Here is a 23,367-nt window from a genome sequence, read left to right as displayed (position 1 = left end):
AGAAAACAAAGTAAAGTAGAAAATAAAATTAAAATAGAAAATGAAAGAAAATAGAAGAAAAGAAAAGAAAGTAAAAGGAATTCAGATAAGTAGAATAAAATATTGAAATAGAATAAAAGAACATAGAGGAAAAATAACCTAGAATAAAATTTAAAAAATACGATAAAACACGAACCGTCTCCCCCGCCCAACATCCGCTGTGCCTCTCCCCTCCCCGGCCCGTCCTTCCCGTGGGCGGGGCCGGCTCAGGAGGGGGCGGCCCCTTTAAGAGGAAGTAGCGCCGGCCGCGAGCGGCGCGCGGGAGGGCGCGGGAGCGCGGCGGGCGCGCGGGGCGTGCTGCGGCCCGCGGCGAGGGAGTGCTGCGGCCCGGGGAGCGGTGCGCGTCCGCCGGCGAGGGAGCGCGTCCGGCAGGTGCGGGGGCTGTGAGGGGCTCGGGGGCTGTGAGGGGCTCGGGGCTGTGGGGAGACACGGGAGAGGCTGTGAGGGAGGAGGGCCCGGCAGGACGGGCTCGGAGGGGCCTCCGGGGAAAAGGGGCCGGGAGGGGGCCGCGTGTCCCCAGCCCAGCCCACGTGTCCCCTCAGCCCCGGTGGCCGCGGTCCCCCGGCGGGGCCGGGCCGGGCTCTCCCCGGCCTTGGCGGGACAGGACGGGACCTGTTGAGCTGCGGCCACCGCATCCCCGTTCTGGGCGTTCATAATTGTTTGTGTTTGTCTGCGCGGGGGGCGATGGCGGCCGCGGCCCGGCCTGAGCCCCCTCAGGGGGGCCCGGAGCCCCCCGGGCGGGGATCGGGGCACGGATCGGGGAATGGATTCGGGCATGGATCTCGGCATGGATCCGAGCATGGATCCGGGTATGGATCTGCCTGTGCTGGCCCGGCCCGGAGGAGAAGCCCCCTGCATGGGACATCCCCTGGCTGCTGGGCACAGCCCCCTCCCTTCAGAGGGGTCGGACCTGCTGCAGGATTCATGAGCAACCGGGAAATTCATAATGAGGAAAAAAAAATACCGCAGAGAGTAAGGGGGTTGGTGGCACAACTGTGCAGTTACAGCTTTCAACTTCCCTATTTCATCCCACTTCTCCTTCCCGACTTTCTGCAGCCTAGCTGCTATAGCTAAAGGCATAGCCCTGAAGTGCCAGCCTTTGGTCGGGGAACGGGGAATTTTCCATTTTTTTCAGGTCATGGTGAGCCATGGCTCAGCTGTCATGAGGGAGAACGTGTCAGGAGAACTTGAAAGCAAACTCTTGCTCTGCTTCTGTCTCTTGCTGCAGGCTCAGGAATCCTAATCTTACAGAGCTGCCTCTGCTCTGATCTGGGCACAGTGAGCTCAGCTCCTTCAAAGAAACCTGTGTGAGAAGGACAGGCAAAAGGAAAGGGCAGGAAGTCCTCTGGAGGGAGCGAACAGGGGATCTGGAGTTGTCCAGTGTCCAGCACAGATGTTTGGGAAAAGCTTTTCTGTCGGTGCTAGTGAAGGGCAGGATTCCCTCCTCTTAGAGCTTGGAGTGGCCACACTTTCTAGATTTCCATCCCTTTGTTAAAAGTCCCTTTCCGGTCTTGAAATCTTCTGCCAAGCTGCATGGCAGGGAGGGATTTTGCTGGGAGATGTGAAACTTCCCCAGCCACCTGTTTACCAGAGTCCCCAGGGCTTTGTCCTTGCTCTCTGCTTCCTTTCCCAACCTCAGGCTCACTTCCAGTTCCCTGTTTGTCTGTCGCTGTCCCCTGGAATGTGTATCCCATGTTTCAGATTCACTTTCTGTCTTGGTCACTTCCTGTGAGGTGAACCTGGGGTGAGTTTGTGACTCCTCAAAATCCCCCAAAAGAGGGAGAGCAGCATTGGGAATTCTTTCCAGTGGTGGCAGAACCTGGAAGTGCTGGTTTATAGCGAGGAGCTGAGCAGGGAGCTGCTTCCCTGTGCCTGGCTCACCTTGCAGCTCTGTTGTTCTGTCACCTGTGCCATCATCAGAGATGGAAATGGGCTCTCCCTTGTGCTTGGCCAAGGCTTGGGGAGCTCAGAGTACACTCAGCATCCCGAGCAAAGTTGTCCTGCTTCATTCAGCTGCCTCTGGAGCTGCTTCCTTGTCCACCTCTAACATGGCCCTTCTGCTGATGGGGTGAAAAGTACCCCCACACTGGAATGGGGTGATTTAATCCCATTTTTGAGCTTGGGCTGTCCAGATCTCTGCTGTGCTTGGTCACTCTTACTCTTCTGTGCAGGCCAGGGATCTCCATGGCCACTTAATGAAAGAGAAAATGTCCCATGTGAGTGGTGAAAGTATCTGGGGTCAGAGCACAGAGATTGCAAAACCTTTCCAGCCCTGTCCACAGGCTTGGGAAGGGAATTGCTTTCAATTTCTGAATTTTAAGTTCTAGTAAGACAGGGAAGTATTTTCTGATTCTTGAGCCATAAGTGCTGCTGTAAGTGGATCCAGAACCAGCTTTGCTGGAGGTTTATCAGCTTATCTTTAGGAATATGTAATACCAGCTAATGCTGTCAATAAAGAGTGCACCTTAGGCTGCACCTTTATCCTCCTTTTTCCAGAGGCAGAGGTGTCCCTGGGGCCTGGTTTGCTCTGCTGCCTGCTTCCCTTGGAGCTGGTGGTGTGGTGGAGGTGCTGCTGCTCTGCTCCTGGTGTATTTGGATGGGTTTTTGCTCTGGGTACATGGAGCAGAAGGGAAGGCAGAGACAGGGATGGAGGCAGTGGAAGTGGAAAAAAAACTCCAGCAAAACAACAACATTTGCAAGTGGGCAAAGCCAAAGCAAAACAATCCATCACATCTGACAGCTCTGACTTCCTCCAGAAAACCTGGCTGAGGTCCCAAAGGGCTGCTGCTGGTGCTGGCTCAGTGTGAGTGAGACGAGGCCACCGTGGTGGTGCTGCAGACACTGCCCTGTGTGACCCTGTGCTGTTCCAGGGAACTCCTGGGACAGAAGGTGAGCTGGAGCCTCCCAGGCTGTGGCTGAGGTTGCAGCAGGAGCTGAGCTGGCCCCATGGCTGCTCTGAAAGGCCCTGTATTTTCTGCAGGCCTCTCTTGGGGCTGTTTGCTGGCTGCCTTTGCTTCCTTCTCCCTTTCCTCTGCCTGTGTGATGTGGTTGGTGTTGAGGTGGTCTCCAGCTCCACATCCATGGGCTGGTTCTGTGCCTGGAGCTGTGCTGAGGGATTTGAGTTATTCCTGTATCTCCTGCCAGGGCAGGAGAGGCCTCGTGGGCCTCTGCTGTCAGCAAGAAACAATCCTGCCATTCATCCCAGCGTGTGACATGAGCATAGGGAAAAGGGATGTTTGTCCCTGGGATTATCCATGCTCTGGGAAAGGCTGGTTGTGTGGCCAGCTCGTGCTCCAGCTCAGCCCTGCGGTGTGATCCCACACTTCCTGGGATCCCAGCCCACTGTTACAATGGTGCCATAGTCATTTTATCATCCTAATGCAAATTTCATGCTCCAAACTGATGTTAGCTTTGACTTGGGTGGGGGCAGATCCCAAAGTTCGAGGAAATGGAACTGCTGTGGGGCCAGAAATATCCGTGTCCAGTGAGGACAGCACAGAGCCTGCACAAGCAGGGAGGGACCAGCAGCTCAGCTGGGACTTCATAAACACCAGCCCTGTAGTGGGGACAGCAAGAGGCTCCTGGAAAAGTGGGAGCTGCTCCTACTGTGCCATCACTGGCTCTTCCCTGGAAATTCCTGTGTGTGCAGTTAACCTGTGCTGGAGTCGTGACCCAGCCTGTCAGCTTAGCCCAGCCCTGCAGAGCCACGGAAGATTAGCTCTGCCTCCACACACGGCCTGGCTGGGTCCATGGACTCCTTCCAGCAGCTCTGCAAGGCTCTGGCATTGCAATGGCTGCAGCTGTCACGTAAGAGCAGCAGGGCTGGCCCTGAGTCAGTGACACCCGTGGGGCTCCCTGCAGTCCCTGGGAACACTTGGGGATTGCAGCATCTGCTGCCTGACCTTTCCCTCTGGGCAGGGAAGCACGCGGGGACCTTTTACAGAACTTACTTTCTCCTGTGGCTTCTCTCCCTCTGTGGCTGTGGGGAGGAAGGGCCAGGGGGACAAACCACGCTGGAAATTTGGGTTTCTTGCCTTCCCTCTCCCTTGCCACGCTGGGTTTTCCAGCCTCCCCAGCACTCACTGCCTCAGCATCCCTGTGCAGTGTGAGCAGTGTCACCCATAACGTCCCTCCTGTCACTGCCCTTGGTCTGAGTGTCAGTCCTGATCTGAGAGCCAAGCAATGAGCTCCCTGTCCATCCATCTGCCCGGGATGGATGCTGCTGTCTCACTGCTGGCTGACCTGAGCTCCCTGCTCCCAGCAGCAGCATTCCCACCTGCAGCTCTTGGTCGGCTCTGCCAGGGCTCCCCTCACCTCTGGCTGGTCCTCTGCTATCCCAGATACTGCTTAATTTAACAGGGCTTTTCCCTTTATTCCATAAACTAACTCAACTTTGGAATGCTTGGCCTTGCAGAAGCAAAGGAGATGCCAGTTAAAGCCCAGGATAACTATTTTTGGTCTTTTATTATGCTTTTTTCTTTTCTCATGCAAATAGCCTTGTCCTGCTCCTAAACCAACCTCTTCCCCTAAGCCACCCTGTTTCCAGGAAGGGCCTGGAGACGTGGGAAGTCCCAGGAGAGCTGTGCCATTTCTCACTCGGGAATTTCCAAATTGTGCAGCAGATTGGAATAGCGAGGCCTGGGGGTGGCTGGCAACAGGCAGAACCTTCTTAAAGCTGACTCTGGTGAAAGACAAAAGGCTCTTTGTTTGCCCAAACCTTGGGAATTCAGCATTTCCAGTGTGCCCTGTTCAGATTTGCTTGCGAAGGCTGCTGCTAAAAGAAAAATGTGGATGTTGTCGTGCAGAGCAGCAGAATGAAGTGGGGTTGGGGGTGCAGCTGGGCTGGGTCGAGCTGCTCCTTTTCCAGAAACTTCTGAGCAGCCTCAGCTGCAGGGGCTGAGCACAGGGGACGGACGGGGAAGGCAATGAAGGGAACAGCCGTGGCTCAGCTCTCCTGCAGCGGCATGGAGTGATCTGCAGGAGGAAAGGCAGAGCCTGCAGAGGGGAAGGATTAATTTTGGGAAAACATTGGCAGCTCCCAGGGCCGGGAGGCTGGAGGCAGTGCCAGACAGGAAGCGGCTGACGTGGAAGTGCCGGCTGGCCGGGATTATGAATGGCCAGAGGTGCCTTCAGCCACACCGAGCCCTCTGAGCCCTGCCCTGCCCTGCCCGAGGTAAGCACGGGGCAGCCTTTGCTCCTCATATCACAGATCCATTGGAAAGAGCAGCTGGGAGTCTCGTCCCAGGAAGAGAAGCCCTGGTTTGTTGCCAGACTGGCTCTGGAGGCGCAGGAACTGGCTGCCATTAGTGTGGTGTGGCTGCCAGGATTGTTCTGCTCCCTGCTCTCCGTAGTGAAATCTCTCCTTTGATGGAGCAAACCAGGATCGTCCTGTCCCGAGACACTGAGCTGGTGCAGAGTGGCCATGGGAAGGGGTTTGGGAAAGGAGGAAGGGGTGGAATTGTGGAAAAAACGTGTGTGTGCTCCCTCTGGGCTGTTTTGTGCAAGCTGCCTGTTCGAAGCTGCTTTTCCTCTGTAAATTCAAGATTTTACTTTAAATGCTCAGTGCATGCAAAATACCTTTATCACGGCTGCTTTATCAGTCAGGGGGGTTCTGTGTCCTGTGTTGGGAACTCTGGCCTGGCATTGAGGGCCCTGGGAATGGCTCAGGGGAAGCAGGATCGTGGTTGTCGACATCTGGGGATCTCTGGGGACACGGTGCCTGTCACAGGCTGCCCACCCAGGGGTGACAAGCGATGCTAGGACAGCAGCCTGGCTTCCCGGACAGGAAACAGGACAATCCGTGTTCTGAGGAGCTGCCTGGCTGTGCTGAAGGGCTGTTCCAGCAGAGGCAGCAGGATGTGGCCGGCCCGGCGCTGGGGTCACGGAGGAGGGAGAGGGAGGCGGCCTCGTGTCTGACCCCTCCCCAGCCGCGGAGCCGCCGGGCTGTGCCGCCCATGGAACCAACAGGGAGGTTTTTTCCCTTCTTTTGAAAAAGGAAGCTTGGACTCAGTGCCTGCCAGCATTACAGAGGGTGCAGAGCAGGGCTGAGCCCTCTGCAGGAGTGACTGCTGAGGCCAGGAGCACAGGTAGGAGCTTGTTCACTGCTGCTTTGCTGGTTTCCCTGGCTGTTGTTAAACCCCTGTGCAGTGTTGGCAGCAGAGGGGAGCATGGAGTGCTGCTGGGGCTGGCACTGATGGAGCAGTCATGGGACTCCTGGAGTCCTTTTTGGGCCGTTCTGCCTCTGTCGGGAACTCTGCTGGCTCCTGGAAAACCTCGGGATGGCTCAGCAGGGTGCAGGGGGAGGCAGTTTCCTGGTGTTTTGGAGGAGCTGACTCTTCCCTTTTCCAGACTCTGAGCTGCTTTCACAAGTGACAAGAGTTGGGAAGCTGCTGCCTGGGCTTCCTTCCTCTGCCCAGAGCCTGGTGTTAGAGCAGGGCAGCTCCTCATGATCCTGGCGAGGAGGAGGAATGGCAGGACAGTGCCAACAGCCCTGGCAGCAAAACCAGCCCAGGACTGGAGCTGCACAAGCAGGGAGTCAGAGAAAAGGAGCTTTTGGGATGGGAGGGCCAGGCCTTGAGCCCCCTGGGCAGGCAGGTCCAGCCCAGCAGGGAGCTGCTCCTCCCGTGTCCTTGGGATAAGCTGGAGGTGTGTTTGTGCCCTGGGCAGCCCACGGGGGTCAGGGCTCTGATCCTGAGCGCTGGCCAAGGTCCTCTCAGAGCACCAGTGACGTCTGCTGTGATCTTGGCTGGCTCAAAGGAGGAGGCAACAAAATGTCCTGAGGTTTGTTTAGGGGGGGAGTGGTTTTTCCCCCCACCCTTAAAGCTTGCAGATAGCATCCAGGTGCTTTGCATGTCCCATTTCCCAATTGTCTCTAACCTTTCCTTTCCCTCGTGTGCGGGGGCGGTGTCAGCTGTGACTCCTGCCTGTGGAAGTAGGTGTTGTACAGATGATATCATCTCTGAGCAATGTCAGGGATGCTTTGGTCTCTGTGCCTCTTTATTTTTATTTTTTTCCTAGAGCTAAATGTTTCTTTTAGCTCGTTGCAGTCAGAGACCGTAATTAAATAGGCTGCATCTGCTTGATGTCTCAGCTACTCATTTTGCTAATGCTTCACACAGATGCTGAATCGTCTGAGAGACAATTGCTCTGTGTTGAGCTCCCCAGTTCTCAGGGATGATGTCTCCATAGGATCAGGGATTTGTTTGTAGGACAAGTGCTGCCTCCACACCAAGTGACCTGCCCTGCACAGAGACCCTGACAAATATGGGGGCTGGACAAGTGACAAGGGCAAGTATTGGATCCTGCCCTGGGATGGGCCAGCCCTGGGTGCAGGGGCAGGCTGGGGATGAGAGGCTGGAGAGCAGCGCCCTGGGAAGGGCCCTGGGGGTCCTGGTCAGTGCCAGCTGGATCTGAGTCACTGCTGGGTTGTGGCAGCCCCAAGGGCCACCCTGTGCTGGGGGCACCAGGCCCAGGGAGGGATTGTCCCACTCTGCTCTGCCCTGGGGCAGCCTCAGCTCCAGTGCTGGGGGCACTTTGGGCACCACGAGATCAGAAGGACCCAAAGGTGTTGGAGAGTGCCCAGAGGAGGGACACGGAGCTGGGCAAGGGCTAAGGAGCAGCTGAGGGCACTTGGCTGGTTCAGCTGCAGCCCAGGAGACTGAGGGGAGGCTCCTCGGGGGCTGCAGCTCCTCCCCAGGACAGGCACAGGGGCAGGGGCTGAGCTCTGCTCTGGCACAGGGACAGGAGCCCAGCAAGGGCTGCAGCTGTGCCAGGCCTTGGCATGGAGCTCAGGGCAAGGTTCTGCCCCCCGAGGCTGCTGGGCACTGCCCAGGCTGCCCAGGGAATGGTGCCAAGGCTGCCAGAGCTGCAGGAGCTCCCAGGGCTGCTCAGGGTGGGGGTGTTGGGGTGCCCGTGCAGGGATAGGGGTTAAACTCAATGATCCCTGAGTGTCCCTTCCCACTCAGGATATTCTGGGATTCTATGAAGTCTCTCCATCTCGCTCAGATGAGGAAAATGGTTGGTGTTTGTTTCTTGATGTGTGGTGCCAAAGCCAGGGGATGTTTGTTTTTACCCTGAGGTTTTACATCCACATCCATGGCAGCCCTGCAGAGCAGATCCTCCAGAAAAGAAGCAGGGATGGAGTCACTGCTGGGGGTGCTGCTGCTGCTGCTTTGTGGTTTCTTGTGTGAGAGGATGTGTTTTCCTCCATCTCCAGCTCAGGGAACTCATCACAGGAGCTTCCCTGGACTTTCTGCTGGAAGCAGCAGCAGCCTCAGCACCTGCTGCCCACATTGCTGCTTCTGTGGGGGCCCTGCCTCTGTTCCGGGGTGGGCGCAGTCCCTGGAGCTTCCTGCTCTGCCACAGGATGTGGCCAGGCTGTGACACAGCTCCTGCTAACCAGCCCTGCTCAGCTGTCTCCCCACACCCTTCACTGCTTCCTCTGCCACATCTGGGGCTGGATCATGCTCCAAAGGACAAGGACACATCTGCCAGGGGTCTGTGCTGCGTTTGCCTCCCCTGAGGTGGCTCACGGGGTCACAGCAGCTGTTTTGGCAGCAGGAAGGCCAGGTTGGATGGGGCTTGGAGCAGCCTGATCTAGTGGAGAGTGTCCCTGCACACCAAAGGTGTCCCTGCCCACCAAAGGTGTCCCTGCCCATGGCAGCTGGATGGTCTTTGAGGTTCCTTCCAATCTAAACCATTCCATGATGACACATCTGCTCTGGATTCACCTCTCAGCCCACATTAAATTGCTTTTATGGTTTCTCCCAACACATCACAGCCCATGTTTGGGGTTTGGATCTCTCAGCTCCTGCATGGAAGAGGTTACTGAGCCCATTCCCGCAGGAAATGTTGAGCCTGTTCTTAGTGAGGTGAACTGGAGTGGTTTGGGGTTTCTTCCTCACTGTAATTAAATAAGGAAACAAGAGGCCTTGGCTTTAAAGCTTTTTAATCTTTCTTGAGAGAAGAACTGCTGATTAGCACTGCAGCATCTGTTGGAGACGGGCTCGATTGCAGCCATGGTAGTCATGACCTTGAGTTTGGGATGTGCTTGCCAGCATTTGAGGACACTATTTACCTATTGGAGCAGCACTCATGTCAATCTGAGGCCTCATGTAAATCTAAGTAGATTCTGTTTGGGGAAAGGGTTTTATTTTTGCTTGCTTGCTTGTGAAATTATGGAAACTTATTTATGCTATTTAAGGCATCAGCTTAATTTCTATTACTTTATTCATTTCTCTGTCCAGCACATGTAAAATAATATTTTTGGTACACAAAGCTTTCTGCCATAAGCTTTCATCAAAGAGCAGCCTGGCACAAATTCTGTGAGGGGCTGGATGTGGGAACAAAGGAGGTATAATTAGCTACAGATAAACAGAGCTGTGTTTCTTGTCAGCATCCCTTCAGATCTCAACTTGTGTCTCACCCTTGGAGCTGATTTTCTACAGTCTGGAAGAGGAAGATGAGCTTCCCCTCATCTTCCAGTTTTCAACTTGTAAACGCAGCTAAACTGAAGTGGGAAATATGTTTATGGTCTGTGTGCACCTGCAGAAGAGGCTGTGGCTGCTCTCAGGGCTGGTGTTATTTCAGGATATTTGCTTTCCGGGTGCCTGAGCTGTGACTTCTTCTTCTCTTTGCCCTCCACCCTTGGTTCCTGTCTCTCACTTTCAGTGGCTTGGTGGGGGCTGTCTGGCAGCAGCTCTGAGCTGTCTTGTGGGCTGGCATGACCTGGCCTGGCCTTGTTCCAAAGGGGGGATGCAGAGGTGAAAATGGGATCTGGGTGAAACCCAGCTGGTTTTACCCTTCTTTGTCAGTGCGTGGAGCCAAGCAGGTGGTGGCATTTCTGAGCCTTGGGGTGCAGATGTGGCACTGTCGGGGTGAGTGGCAGCCCCATCCCATGGCTGTGGGGCTGTTCCCTCATTCCCACATGGAACAGCTCAGGAGGTGACTGTTCAGCCCAGGCCACCTCTCCAGCTGGGGAAGGGAAGGGGGAGGAAGGAAAGCTGCCGTGGGCTCCCCCCCTTCTCAGATGTGGGGCGAGGGCCCAGATGGCATCCCAGATCTCTTCCTATGGGATTTACACGAGGTTTCCTGTTGAGAAAGCTGCTCCTAATCGCTGCCCTTCTGTGCTGTGTTGCAGATCAGGACCAGATGAGCAGAGGGAGGTTCCTGTGAAGATCAGAGGCCGTCACCGCTGCGGGCCTGCAGGCCACGCCAGAGGAGGAAAATGTCGCACGCTCTGAAGCAAGTGTTCAACAAGGACAAAACCTTCCGGCCCAAGCGCAAGTTCGAGCCGGGCACTCAGCGCTTCGAGCTGCACAAGAAGGCCCAGGCCTCGCTCAACGCCGGCCTGGACTTGAAGGTGGCCGTGCAGCTGCCGCCGGGCGAGGAGCAGAACGACTGGGTGGCCGTGCACGTCGTGGACTTCTTCAACCGCATCAACCTCATCTACGGCACCATCAGTGACTATTGCACGGAGCAGTCCTGCCCCGTCATGTCGGGGGGGCCCAAGTACGAGTACAGGTGGCAGGACGAGCACAAGTACCGCAAACCCACGGCCCTGTCGGCGCCCCAGTACATGAACCTGCTCATGGACTGGATCGAGGTGCAGATCAACAACGAGGACATCTTCCCCACCAATGTCGGTGAGTTGGGGTCCCAGCTGGGGCTGGAGGGAGGGAGGGGTGTGGAGCCTTCTCGTGGAGTCCTGTTGCTGTTCCAGGAGATGCTGCAGCACAGCTGAGCTGTTTCTGTGCAGTGAGCTCTTCTGCAGTGCTGGAATACCCAGATCCCACTGGGATCACGGATACCTCGAGTATCCATACCTCAATGCTTCCAGTGAAACAGGAGGCTGCCCTTGGAGCACTCAGTCAGTCCCTGAATGGCTCATGCTGGATGCAGGATAGCTCTGGAAGCTGCTGGCCAGCCCAGCTCTGAGGAACAGCTCTGTGTCACCTGGTGATGGTGTCACCTGCCAGAATCACCCCCTCTGTTAGAGGCTGCCTCTGCCCCTGCTGAGGGGTGGGATGCTGGCACAGACTTGGAGGGAAGGGCCACGTTTCAACTACTGCCAGGAATTTGGTCTAAGACACCTCAATCTCCATATCCAAAGGCAGCTTTGGGACAGAGATTGCTGGGTTTTATTTTGTGATGAAGATGGAAGAATTTAGTCTCTAAGTTATCAGGTAAATACAACTGAGCCTATGCAGAGCTTCTGTCTCCTGGGATGGAGGAGATGAGGTGCAGCAGAGCTCCCTCCTGCCCTGGTGTTTTTCCCTTTGGAGCTCTGATGGGATGCAGTTGGTCCCTATTTGGGGCACATCTGCCACTTGAGCATCCACAGGGATCCTCCACTGTGCCAAAATGCTGCTTAAACCTGGTGTGGAGTGGGCAGAGAGGGGAGGGGGGCCATAAACAGCCAGTTTTGAGCTATCTGCAGCACCAAACCCTCCCCAGCCATTCTTCTCACGCTGCACAGGCTCTGCTGCAGCTCTCTGGGGACCTCACTGGGGATGTTGGTTCTGTTCTGGGCTGCAGGACGAGCTGCCGACAGCACGAGGGTTGTGGTTTGGGGTTTTTGAGTTGTTTCTGTCTTCAGCTCAGCTTTAACCAGATCCTTCAATGCTGACTGAAATGCTGCAGCTGTGGCAGAGCAAGGAAAGGGTTGAACTCGTCCTTGTTCCTCCAGAAACAGAGTGAACTTTACACCCTGATATCCCATGGAGGCTGCATGGCCACACTGCTCTGCTGCAGGGGCCCAGCCAAACAGTCCTGGAGCCTTCAAAGAGAACCTAAACAGCTTTAATTTTTAACCAAAGAGCTAAAGATATACCAAAACAAGGGATAACTGTGGGGACTTAACAGCCCTTTCCTTTGGGAAGTTGCTTGGTTGTTTCTGATGTTTTGCACTGTTTATATAAATACATCAAGCAGGAGTAGAAGAAACTCTTGTCTGACTGAAACAACTGCTGGGATTGTGGGCTCTGCTTTCAGTCACAGCAGTGCATCACTCTGTCACTTAAAAAATCTCTGCTTTGAAAAATGTGTTTCAAGAAAAAAGGAGTCAAGAGCTGGAAATTACCAGGGACAGAACTTTTGCCGCAATCTGTCCATTTTACCAATTTATTATTGTACCAATTTCCATCAATCTGTCCATTTTACCAATTTATTTTAGCCCTAAGTAACCAGCTTTAACTTGACTGAAGGTTTTTCATGGCCACTCTTCCCCTCCCAAGGTACTCCCTTCCCCAAGAACTTCCTCCCAGTGGTGAAGAAGATTCTGTCCAGGCTTTTCCGGGTGTTTGTCCACGTCTACATCCACCACTTCGACAGGATCACCCAGATGGGCTCCGAGGCCCACGTGAACACCTGCTACAAGCACTTTTACTACTTTGTGAAAGAGTTCAATCTCATAGACACCAAGGAGCTGGAGCCCCTGGTGAGTGTCTGGGGGGGCTCTCAGGGTCTGTGGCCAGCACAGGGCTGGGGGAGTCACAGAAGGCTCTGGAACCTTCTCAGGAGGCCCCACCTCAAATCCTGGGGTCAGTTTTGGACCCCTCACTCCAACAAAGACATTGAGGGGCTGGCGCATGTCCAGAGATGGGAACAGAGCTGGGGAAGGGTCTGGAGCAACTGAGGGAGCTGGGGATGGCTCAGCCTGGAGAAAAGGAGGCTCAGAGGGGACCTTGTGGCTCTGCACAGCTCCTGACAGGAGGGGACAGCTGGGGGGGCTCAGTCTTGTCCCAGTGACAGGACAGGAGGGAACTGTCTCAAGCTGTGCCAGTGGAGGTTTATATTGGATTTAAAGGAAAATTTCTTCACTGAAGGGGTGGGACAGGCATTGGAAAGGTCTGCCCAGGGCAGTGTTGGAGTCATCATCCCTAGAAAAAACATGTGGCTGTGACACTTGGGGACATGGTTTAGTGGTGACACAGCAGTGGTGGGGTAATGGTTGGACTTGATGATCTTGGGAGTGTTTCCAACCCTTAAGGATTCCATGATTCCCTTCTAAAGCTGGTTGCCCAAATTCAGGCCTTGCAGTGTAAGTGTCAGGAACCGGGGAGTCAGGATGTGACTGGGATGTGCTGGGAATGGGAATGGTGGGGGGAACACAGCCCTGCCCAAACTGGGCAGCAGGGTCACCCTGTGCCTGGGAGTGATACTGACAGCTAAACACAGGGGTTTGTTATCTACACCCTCACCTGGGAGCCTGCATCCTCCTTCACAGTCCCTTGTGTTCTCTGTCCCTTTCCCAGAAGGAAATGACCTCCAGGATGTGCCACTGAGCTCAGACCCTCCTGCTCCCACCTCGGCACCTCCTCGAGGACTCCGAGCCCCAGCCCCAGACTGGAGAGGTGATTCAAGGGGAGAACAGAGACGTTTTGTTGAAGAAATTATATATTTTTAATGAGTTTCAATGTAAAACTGTGATACTGCAGGAATATTTTTTTAAAGATGCTCTAGATTAACTAATTTTTTATAGTAATTTCTATAAAAAAGAAAGAAAATATTTTGTGGGCCACTTGATGGGAATGTTGGCTCTCAGAGTGGGGAAGAGCTGCCTGAGCTGCCTCCTCTGTGTGCCCTGAATGAGCTGAGCCAGACACTGCACACAGAGCTGTCTCATGAGGCTGGTGCTGCCATGGAAGCAGTGCCTCCCTTGGGATCCACATTTCCCACCCCTGGAGGCAGGGAACAGGACTGCTGTACATGGATCCCTCAGGTGTGGATCCCCAGCACCTCTTCCACTGGCTGTGAGTCTGGGATTGGGGCAGAGCTGCTCTGTGCCCACCTGTCCCCAAGGCCTGGCTCTCCTGTGCTCCCTCTGAGTGAGCTGGGGCTGGGCTTCATCCCATGGCTGCCACAGCTGGGGCTGCTGCTGTTGGACTGGAAATCTGCCCTCGTGTGTCAGCCCAGCCCTGAGCCGAGCTCTGCACACACAGCCCTGCTGTGGCTCTGCACTGTCCCCATGGGGACACAGATCCACGCTGGCAGCTCCTCATGGGAGCCACCAGAGGGGAGGTGCTGGGACAGGCACCAGGAATTCTCCTCCATCCCCTCCCTCCCTCCCTGTCCCTCGTGGTACGCTGACCCTGCTGGGGTATGGAGTCTTCTCCCCTTCATCAGCATCACCATCCCATCCAGCTGTGCACATCTGGGACCAAAATCTCTGCTGCAGCCAGAGCCCCCCAGCCTTGCCTGCTGCTTGCACGAGGAGAGCTTGGCAGTGCCCCTGGTAGGTAGTGAGTCTACCTAGGATGTGGGGACCAGTAAGTGACCAAACTGCACCACTAACCAACCACTTCTTCCTTACAAAGCATTCCCTGGAATCTCTGTACATACGTGACTCTCTCGTCTCTCATCCTGCCGTTAGGACACTCGTACAAATACCACTCGTGCTCTGCAATGGAACCAATAAATTCTGTTGTATTTACACAGCACACGCCGCCGCCGAGCGTCTCGTGACTGCACCTTCGTCAGAACCTTCCCATCAGCAAAACAAACCCTGGGTGTTTGGGCTCCTTGGGGATTGTGCTGGGGAGCTGGGAGCCCGTGGGTGTGTGCTCCTGGCACGGCTCCTGGGGATTGCTTGGGCTCCTCCTGCTCTCCCTGTGCCAGGTCCGGGCTGCTCCAAGCCCTGTGCTGGGTCCCAAGGCCATGGGGCCTGACCCAGGGGTTGCCCTGGCTTGTGTCTGCAGTGTCTCTGTACCCCAGGGCTGAGCTGTTCTCCCAGCTCTGGAACTCAGGTGGAAGTGGGCAGGGGAGGGGAATTCCAGCTCACCAACTTGCCAAGAGGCTCCTCTACCATGGGGAGGAGCCAGGGGTGCAGTCCTTGAGGCTGGTGGACTAAATTGGGAAAAACTGCATTTGGGGGATGCACACTGTTTTCCTGGCCAGGAGGGGAGTGAGGGGCTCCCCAGCTGCAGCTCCTCCTGTTCCCTGCCTGCAGCACTGGCTCTTGCCTGTTCCCCTGCCCAGTGGAGGTGCTGGGACCACCCTCCAACCCTCTCCCAGTGTTTTGTGGGTGCAGCTCAGCTGGAGAACATGCTGTTCCTTGGTGTGGAATATCTCTTTGGCCAGCCTGGGTCAGCTGTCCCAGCCCTGCTTCCCCCAGTTGTTGTGCCCCTCCTTGCTGGCAGAGCACGGGACACACAAAGTCCTTGGCTTACGGTAAGCACTGCTCAGCAACACCAAAACATCGGTGTGTTATCAGCATTATTCTCATCCCAGATCCCAAACACAGCCCTGTACCAGCTCCTGGGGAGAGAACTGGCTCTGTCCCAGCTGAAACCAGGACACCTGCAAGGCCCCAAGTGCTGAGCCGTGGTGGGGCTGCAGGTGGGTGGTGAGAGCTGCTGGGTCAGCCCTCAGAGCCAGGGCAGCTCCTGCTGCTGTTCCTCAGCTTCCCTTTTCACACCCCCTGGAGTGCTGTGGGTGCTGTCTGGGGATGTGTGGCACCTGTGACCCTCAGGGCTGTGGGGACCTGCCTTCCTCAGCCCCCCTTTCTTTTTGGGGAAAGACCCTCCCATGCCAGACCAGCTCATCCAAGGGAGGAGGAGGAGGAGGAAAAGCACCTTTGTAGGAGAAGATGTGGCAGGGCTGGAGGTGGCTGAGCCCGGCCCCACGCCCGGCAGTGCAGGATGTTGCCCAGACAGGTCTGTGGAGCCACAGCTCAGCTTCACTCTGCCTCTGCCTCGGCAGCCCCAGCCCCACTTTCATCTCCCCAGGCTTTCATCTCTTGTTTACTGAGCTGCAGCTGCAGTGCTGCAGGGAGCAGGCAGCTGTGAGTTCCCAGTGCTGAGCCCCCCAAACTGAGCCCCCCGAGCTGAGCCCAGCCTGGCCAGGGCTTTAGCCTTGAGCAGGACCTCTGGGTGCTTTCACTGCTCATCCCCCTGGCACAGGTTGGGTGCAGAGGCATCACAAAGGCTGTGCTGAGCCCACAGAACAGCTTTGCAGGCCCCCGCAGGGCCTGGGCTGAGCAGGTAGAGTGCCCAGGGCTCCAGCAGCCTCCCCTCTGCAGGGCTGATCCCTTCCCAAAAAGCACAGATGGCATCTGCCCTGGAGCTGGAGCGGGCACGGGCTGGCAGCATGGAGGGGGCTGTGGCTGCCGTATGTTCCGAGGGAAATGCTCCTTTCCTGAGCCTCAGAGCAGGGTCTCCTGCTGCTCCCAGGAAGCCATGGCTCGTTCTGATCCTCCCCTGCTGGCTTTCTCCATCCCCTGAACCCTCAGGAGCTTCAGGGCCTCAGTTCTGCCATGAATCTGGATTTAGGATCCTGCCAACAACATCACTTTGTCACAGATGAGTGATTTAGGGTCACTCAAAGAGTCACTGTCAACACCGTTAGATTTAATATGAATCTATAAAAGTGTGATTTAACAGGGTGCAATGATGAGGTTCCCTCTGGTACTTCCTACATGGACATAAAACACAAAGGAAAATCAAGTTGGAATTGAGCTGGAATAAAATCAAGTTGGAATTGAGCTGGAATGATTTACACTGAGACCAAGGATGTAAAAGGGCAAGAGAGACCCTTCTGTTGAGTGCAAGGTTCAGACAAAACCCCCCTGCTTCCTAAACTCCTGAGGGACCTTAGGTACAGCCCAGGTGCAGTCTTAGTCTCAGATTTGGACAGTGGTTCTCATTTGAAGGAATTAAATGCATGGATTTCATTGGTGTTAATTCAGGGTGTTGTCAGGAACTCACCTGGGAGCTGTTTCCAGGTAAGGGTCTCATTCTCATCCCAAACCCTGAGACGTGTCCCACCTGCAGAGGAGGTCACAGATGTGCAGTCCAGCTGCAGATTAGGGGGAACTCAAACTGGGCTCATCCAAAAATCTGTTGTTGGTGGAAAGGTCTCTGTTCCTTGGGGCACAGCTCAGGAGGTGTCTCTGCTCCATGGCACAGTCACACTGCCAGGCAGGGAGAGCTCACAGCAGCCACTGCTGCCTTGCTGGCAGGGGATGGGGTGAAGCTGGCTCACAGGGAGAAGTGCAGGGGGCTCCTTGTACCCACAACTTTCATTTTTCCTTGATAAATAAGTCTTGGGAAAGCCACCTGTTCTCCCTTTGTCAATCCCACACAGGGTTCTGAGCTCAGCAGCATCGGTGCTCCCTGGGGCACTCTGCTCCTCCTGAGTTTCCTGGACTTCTTGGCCTGGCTCTGCCCTTTTCCCCTCTGGATCCCAGACCAGACCATTGCTGGGCTGGTGGAAGGGTTGAGCACATCCATCACGAGTCCCATCGGGGTTTGCTTAGAGTGGGAAGCTGGGGAGGGGGGCAGCCTTTGCAGGGACCCTTGGGAAGCAGCCAAGGGGGAGCAGGGGCTGGGGGTCTCCTATGGCCCCTGTGGCTGTGGGGTCTGTGCCAGAGCCATGCCCTGCTGGGTGAGGACAGGGGTGTCCCCACCTGCCACCGCCTCCCTGGGCAGCATTGCTGGGCTGTGCTGTGACAGAAGGATGTCCCTTCACTGCCCTGTCCTGCCCCTCCAGCCCTGGGCACCATCCCAGAGACAGCAGGGGGACCCCTCCAGAGGGGCCATGGACTGTGTTCCTATCCCCAGGAGGTGCTGCCTCATTCCATGCTCCTTTTGAGTTGAGGAAACAGGAGCACAGGTGGCACAGGCCATGTCCCTGCACAGCCCTGCTGTCACACTCAGCCTCCCAGACCCTGGCAGTGCCTCTGTCCCTCATCCCTGCACGGGCACTGGAGGCTTTCCAAGCTCTGAAATGTGCTTTTGTTTGTTCTGTGTTCCCTGGACAGCTGATGCCTCTGCAGCCAGATTCCCCAGGGTCCCTGGCAGCCCCCCAGGCCTGATCTGTGCCCTGGGTTTGCTCAACTCCAGTTTTGGGCTCCATGGAGGAGGTGACAGCCGTTGCTGGGACAAGGGAACAGTCACCAGCATGGCACGTGCTCCCTCTGCCTTGTATGGCACAGGCCAGGCCGGGAGCCAGCAGCTCCAGGAACATGGGCAGGACCTGGAATGCTTCTGGGAAAATGCTGGAGCAGGGAGGACATGTCCCATCCCTGGTGACACTGATACCCAGGGCACCTGCTGCTCGGGCCCCACGGGGATGGCAGCTCCCTCCTCACCAGGAGAAGGGGCCCCAGGATCATTTTTGGTCCTGGTGAACAAATCCCTGCTAACCCCAGAGGCTGCCAGCACTGACAGGGTGTACAGGCCCTGCTGTGGTTTCAGTGCCCTTTCCAAGGGAGCAGGGGGAATTTTTTGATGGTTTGGGAGTTTTTCTGCTCCTTCTAAGAAAATGTGCAACGTGCCAGCCTGCACCTCTTCCTGCCACGTCCCTGGGCTTCCCCAGAGTGACACAGCTGCAGGGGTCAGGGCTGCTGCACATTTCCCCCTTTCCAGGGAATTGGGAGGGTGGAGGAGGGTGAAAAGAGCCTGGGCTGTTTGAAGTCCTCCTAGAAATGCTTTTCCCATTTGCTGCTCTCTGCTAAGACAGGACTCCCACTGTGGCACAGCATGAGCCCTGTCCCTGCCCTTCTCCCACCAGCCCCAAAAGCTCCTGCAGCTCCTGCCCCTTGTTTTGGGGGCTGCAGAGATTTCCCTCCTGGAGGATTTGCTCCATCTTCCCAGTAGATCCCTGGGCCAAGCCCCATCCTAATCCCACCTTCGCCATGTCCTTGTCCCCTGGGTTTTGGCTGGTGTGGGGTGTCAGGGACTGGGTGATGGGGGAGGGAGGATGGTCCCCACTGAGCTTGCACCTCCCTTCAAGGACGTTTTGGGGTGAAACCAGGGTGTGTTTGTGCCCTCCCTCAGGACACACTTCCGTGCAGCTTCCATGCTGGCTTCCAGCTACTCTCTCCCCTTATGGCACCTCTTCCAGCTGGGGAAACTGAGGAACGACACCACCATCCCCTCCTTGTGACCCCTCTGACTCTGCCTGTCCCCCTGCTGTCCCTGGGACACTCTGGGCAGCTCTGGGCAGGGGGACAGCCCTGAAATGAGGGGGTAAAGCCACAGGGCTCACCCCAGCCCTGTCCCTGCAGCAGATGGGGACTGAGGGACCAGGGCCGTGTCCCTGGGAGAGCCCCACGGTGCCGGGGGGGGATTTGGGGTGCACTGGGGACTTGGCAGGAGCTGCCAAAACTTCCCAGTGGCTTCAGGGTGAGGAGGAAATGGAGGATTCACCAGCACAGGAACCAGCTGGGCCGTGAGTCCCTGTGTGCCCTGGGCATGGGGGAGGGTGTCCCCTGTGTCCCTCCCATCCCTCCTGTCCCACCCCAGCTCCAGGAGTGACAAACCTCCGATTTCTGCCCTGCAGGAAGTTCCAGGGTTTTTTTGCAGGATTTTTTCATTTGACACAGAGCCAGGGTTCCAAATCCTCCTGCTTCCAGGGCCGGGAAGCTGAGCCCTCCTTGAGCTGGGGAAGTAACTCATGGGGAAAAAAAAAAAAAAAAAAGTTTTATTTATTTTCCCTTCCAAGGCAGAGCAGTGGGGTGGGAGGGGAAGCCCTGCACAGCCCGAGCAGTGCCTGCCCACACTGGGGCACATCCAGGGGGGTGGGCAGCCTCCCCTGAGCGGCTCAGGGCACAGGGGGTGACAGGGTGGCCGCGATGCCTCCGGGCCCCGCCGCTCCCGCCGCTCCCTGGCCAACAATAGCCGCCTTCCGGCACAGCCCCGCTCACTTTCCTGTTTTCCCTCGGCCGGTCCTGGAGTGTGGGGCTCCAACAGCTCCTGGGGACCCCACGAGATGGTGGGTCCTTGTGTGGGGACAGGTGACACCGTGGGGACACAGCCGGGGGCTCACCCTGAGTGGATCCTGGGCAGAACTGGGATGTGGGGAATTCACTGCTGTTGGCACCCCTGGGACGCTGGATGTGATCAGGAGCAGAGAGGGAGCTCAGATGTATCGAAATTTGTGTTTCCCTGAAAAAAAAACATTAGGAAGGCCTGAGCTGTGCTCTGTGAGCTGCCAGTGCTGGCCCTCTGCACTGTCCACAGGTACACATATCCCCTCAGCAAGAGCCACCAGTGCAGGGACCTGGGGGCCAGGCTGGGCCCAGGGGGGATTTTGGGGATTTTGGCTGCACCCTGTGCCCAGCAGGAGAGGGAGAGCCCTGGTCCCGTGGGGGAAACACGGGTGGTGCACTGGGATGGACACGTGTGCAGGCACAAAACAACACATGGACACATGTAGGTGTGTGTGTGTGCTCGTGCAAACACCCCCTGGGCCACGCTCTGGCCTTGCACACACGTGTGTGAGTTTGTGCACATTCCCTGGCAGCCAATTCCAGGGGGAAATCAGAAAGAGGAGCCTTGGGAAGAGGAGCCTGTCCCGGTGTCCCTGTTGCCACACGAAGCTGGAAGCCTCCCCTTGGGTGTGCACTGAGCGTGTGTGACCAGCACAGGGGTGACAAACACACCAAGGTCATGCCAGGGCCGCACGGGGAGCAGGAGTGGGCACTGAGCACACACCAGGCGTGCACAGAGGGCACGGTGACATGTGGGGACATGCAGGGGACATGCAGGGGACACGCAGGGGACACGCAGGGGACACACAGGTAACGTGACATGCAGCCAGCACATGGCACACGTGGCACACACGGTGAACATGCTGCCACTGCCCCAGCTTACCAGGGAGCCCCCTGGGCTGGGTGAGCCCCCAGCCAAGCCCTGGCTGTCTCCCCCAGCCCAGCCCTGGGTGTCTCCCCACACCAGGCACCCGTGGTGGCCCCAGCGCCGTGGGCCCGGCTGTGCTGCCCCGTCACTCCCGGCTCCATGACCTAGGTGGTGGCGGGCACGATTTGGGAATTCGTGGCTCCTCAGGAGCAACGGGAGGGGAAGGGACAGTCCCTGTCCCCCTGCGGACCCCCCAGCAGTGGGGGCACCACCACTCACCCCCCAAATCCCGATTAAGTGGGGAGGCCTCATGAGCAGCACCAACAAACAAAGGCCCGGGCAGGGGCAGGCCGGTGTGAGGGAGCAGGAGGAGCCATGAGGGCCCGGAAAAGCAGGAATGTGGCAGGTTTGGGGGGGGGGGGGGGGTGGCCAGGAGCCCACCCTGGGGACCCCACACCGGGCTGGCACCGGGATTTGGGGCGATGCACATTCCCCCAAACACCCCCCAGGAGCGGGGGAGAGGAAGGTGGGAGGCAAAGCGGTCCTGGGAGGGGGGGCGGTGCCGATGGCTGAGGGGGTCCGGGGGTGCCGATGCTGAGGGGGGTCCGGGGGTGCCGATGGAGAGGGGAAGGGTCCGGGGGTGTTGATAGCAGTGATGGGGGGTCTGAAGGCAGCGTTGGCCGTGAGGGGGGCTCCGGGGGTGCCGGTGGGGGGGGGGGGGGGGGGGCTCCTGGGAGTGCCGTGGCACTGAGAGGCGTCCAGGGGGGCCGATAGCGGCTACGGGGGGTTCGGGGGTGCCGGTGGCAGTGACGAGGGGGGGCTGGAGGTGCCGATGGCAATAATGAGGGGGTCCAGGGGTGGCGATGGCAGCGACGTGGGGGTCCAGGGGTGCCGATGGTTGTGACAAGGGGGTCTGGGGGTGCCGTGGCGGTTCCGGGGGGGTCCGGGGTGCCGGTGTCGGTGACGAGGGAGTCCGGGGGTGCCGGTGGCTGTCACACGGGGGTCCGAGGTGCCAATGTCGGTGCCGGGGGGGCCCGGGGTGCCGTGGCGGCGGCGGGCGCAGCCAATGCGCGGGGCGGGCGGTGAAGTCACCGCGGTGCCGCAGCCATCGGCCCCGGCGCAGCCGCTGCGCGCACCGAGCGCGTCTGCTCCGAGCCCCCGCTGGCGTCACACGGCGCGGGGGGGACAGGACGGGACAGGACGGGACTGTCGCACACACGCGTGGGGAGCGGCTCCCACGGGGTCACCGCGCCGGGAGGGGGGTCCTGTCCCGACCCTGCTGCCCACACTGCCCACAGCCACTGGTGGCCCGCGGGGACAGAGGGACGTGACCCCTGCTCTGCCCCCCCCCCCCGGTGCAGGCCGGGCTGAGCTCTGCCCCACTCGTGACCTGAGTGGGCTGGGGGCACAGGGGATCCCCTTGTGCTGCCACCAGCGTCCCGAAGTGTCGGAGCGTCCTTGTCCCGGTGCAGGGGGATCCCCAAGAGGTGTCCCTTGTCTGAAGGGGGAGGGGGGAATCGGGGTGCCTGGGGAGGAGATTGTCCCCTAAAATAGTGCAGGGGGGTCTGAGGGATGCGGGGGTGCCCTCCCCCACCCCTGCACCCTCAGTGGGTTTAATTTGGGAGGCACTGGGTCTGTCCTGTGCCCGGGGGCAGCACAGGGAGGTGACAGGGGGGTGTCCCTGTGCCTGGGTTCAGCACAAGGGGGTGACAGGGGGGTGTCCCTGTGTCTGGGGGCAGCACAGGGGGGTGGCAAAGGGCTGCAGCACAGGGGGTGCCAGGCATGGGGGTGCAGGGACCCTTCCGAGGAGTGTCCCCAGCCTCCCCACAGCAGAGCAGGGTACCGGGGGTGGGTCCCGGTGCCCGCAGCAGCACAGAGCGTGCCCCGGTGCAGCGAGGGGGGTGCCCGAGGGGGGTGCGTTGTCCCCAGAGGGAATCCGGGGGGCGGGGGGGGTGAGGCCCCGAGTGGGTGTCCGAGGGGGCGAGGGGGGCTGTGGGTGGTCCCGGGGGGCGTTTGGGGTGTCCCATTAGGGAGGCTCTTTCCCCAGTGTGAGTGCCCGGGGGGGGGGGTCTATGTGTCTCCAGGAGGAATTGGGGTGTCCGGGGGGGGCTGCTTGCGTGTCCGAGGGGGCGTTTGTGTCCCCCGGTGCTGCACGGGCGGTGTTGTGTCCGGGGGCTGCACTGGGGGAGCTGTTGCTGTCGCTGTGCCCGGGGCTCTGGGGTGTCCCGAGGGGTTATTTGCGTGCCCGGGTAGGGGGGACTGGTCTGCCCTCGGGGGGGGGACGGTTGGGTCGCGGTGTGTGCCCGGGGAGGGGTGTTTGTGTCCCCGGTAGGGGTGTTTGTGTCCCGGAGAGGGGTGTTTGTGTCCCCGGAGGTGTCCGGGAGGGTTCTGTGACCCTGGCCGGGGGTGTTTGTGTCGCCGGTGTGTCCCCGGTAGGGGTGTTTGTGTCCCCGGTAGGGGTGTTTGTGTCCCGGGAGGGGTGTTTGTGTGCCCGGGGGTGTCCGGGGGGGGGTTCTGCGGCCCTGTCCGGAGCTGTTTGTGTGCCCGGGGGTGTCCGGGGGGGTTCTGCGGCCCTGTCCGGGGCTGTTTGTGTGCCCGGGGTGGCCGCTCGTGTCCCCGGCGGGGTGTCCCCGTCCCGGGGCTGGCCGGGGGGGTGTCGGCGGCCCGGGGGCGGGGCGGGGCGGGGCCGCGGCCGTGCCTATAAAGGCGGCGGGGGCGGGGGCGGCGCGTCCCCCCCCGGCGGCGGCGG

At 58.2% G+C, this 23,367-nt stretch overlaps 1 protein-coding gene across 2 annotated transcripts; it reads left to right on the top strand.

Annotated features, from left to right (window-relative positions):
* Positions 1 to 323: 323 nt before the first annotated feature.
* Positions 324 to 13,749, top strand: MOB3A (MOB kinase activator 3A). 2 transcript variants are annotated; one of them, XM_054290958.1, is made up of 4 exons: positions 324 to 411; positions 10,178 to 10,682; positions 12,273 to 12,475; positions 13,293 to 13,749. In XM_054290958.1, exons 2-4 carry the CDS (start codon positions 10,265 to 10,267, stop codon positions 13,320 to 13,322), a joined length of 651 nt encoding a protein of 216 aa, XP_054146933.1. In that variant the 5' UTR covers positions 324 to 411; positions 10,178 to 10,264; the 3' UTR covers positions 13,323 to 13,749. The 2 variants fall into 2 exon arrangements, with proteins under 2 accessions (XP_054146933.1, XP_054146934.1); XM_054290959.1 differs by lacking the exon at positions 324 to 411 and adding an exon at positions 4,976 to 5,212.
* Positions 13,750 to 23,367: the final 9,618 nt, after the last annotated feature.

Source organism: Melozone crissalis, unplaced genomic scaffold (genome assembly GCF_028551555.1).
Source record: "Melozone crissalis strain CALT ecotype California unplaced genomic scaffold, PUWL_Pcris_2 ptg000088l_1, whole genome shotgun sequence".
Lineage (NCBI taxonomy): Eukaryota > Metazoa > Chordata > Aves > Passeriformes > Passerellidae > Melozone > Melozone crissalis.
This window is presented reverse-complemented; position numbering and strand designations above follow the sequence as displayed.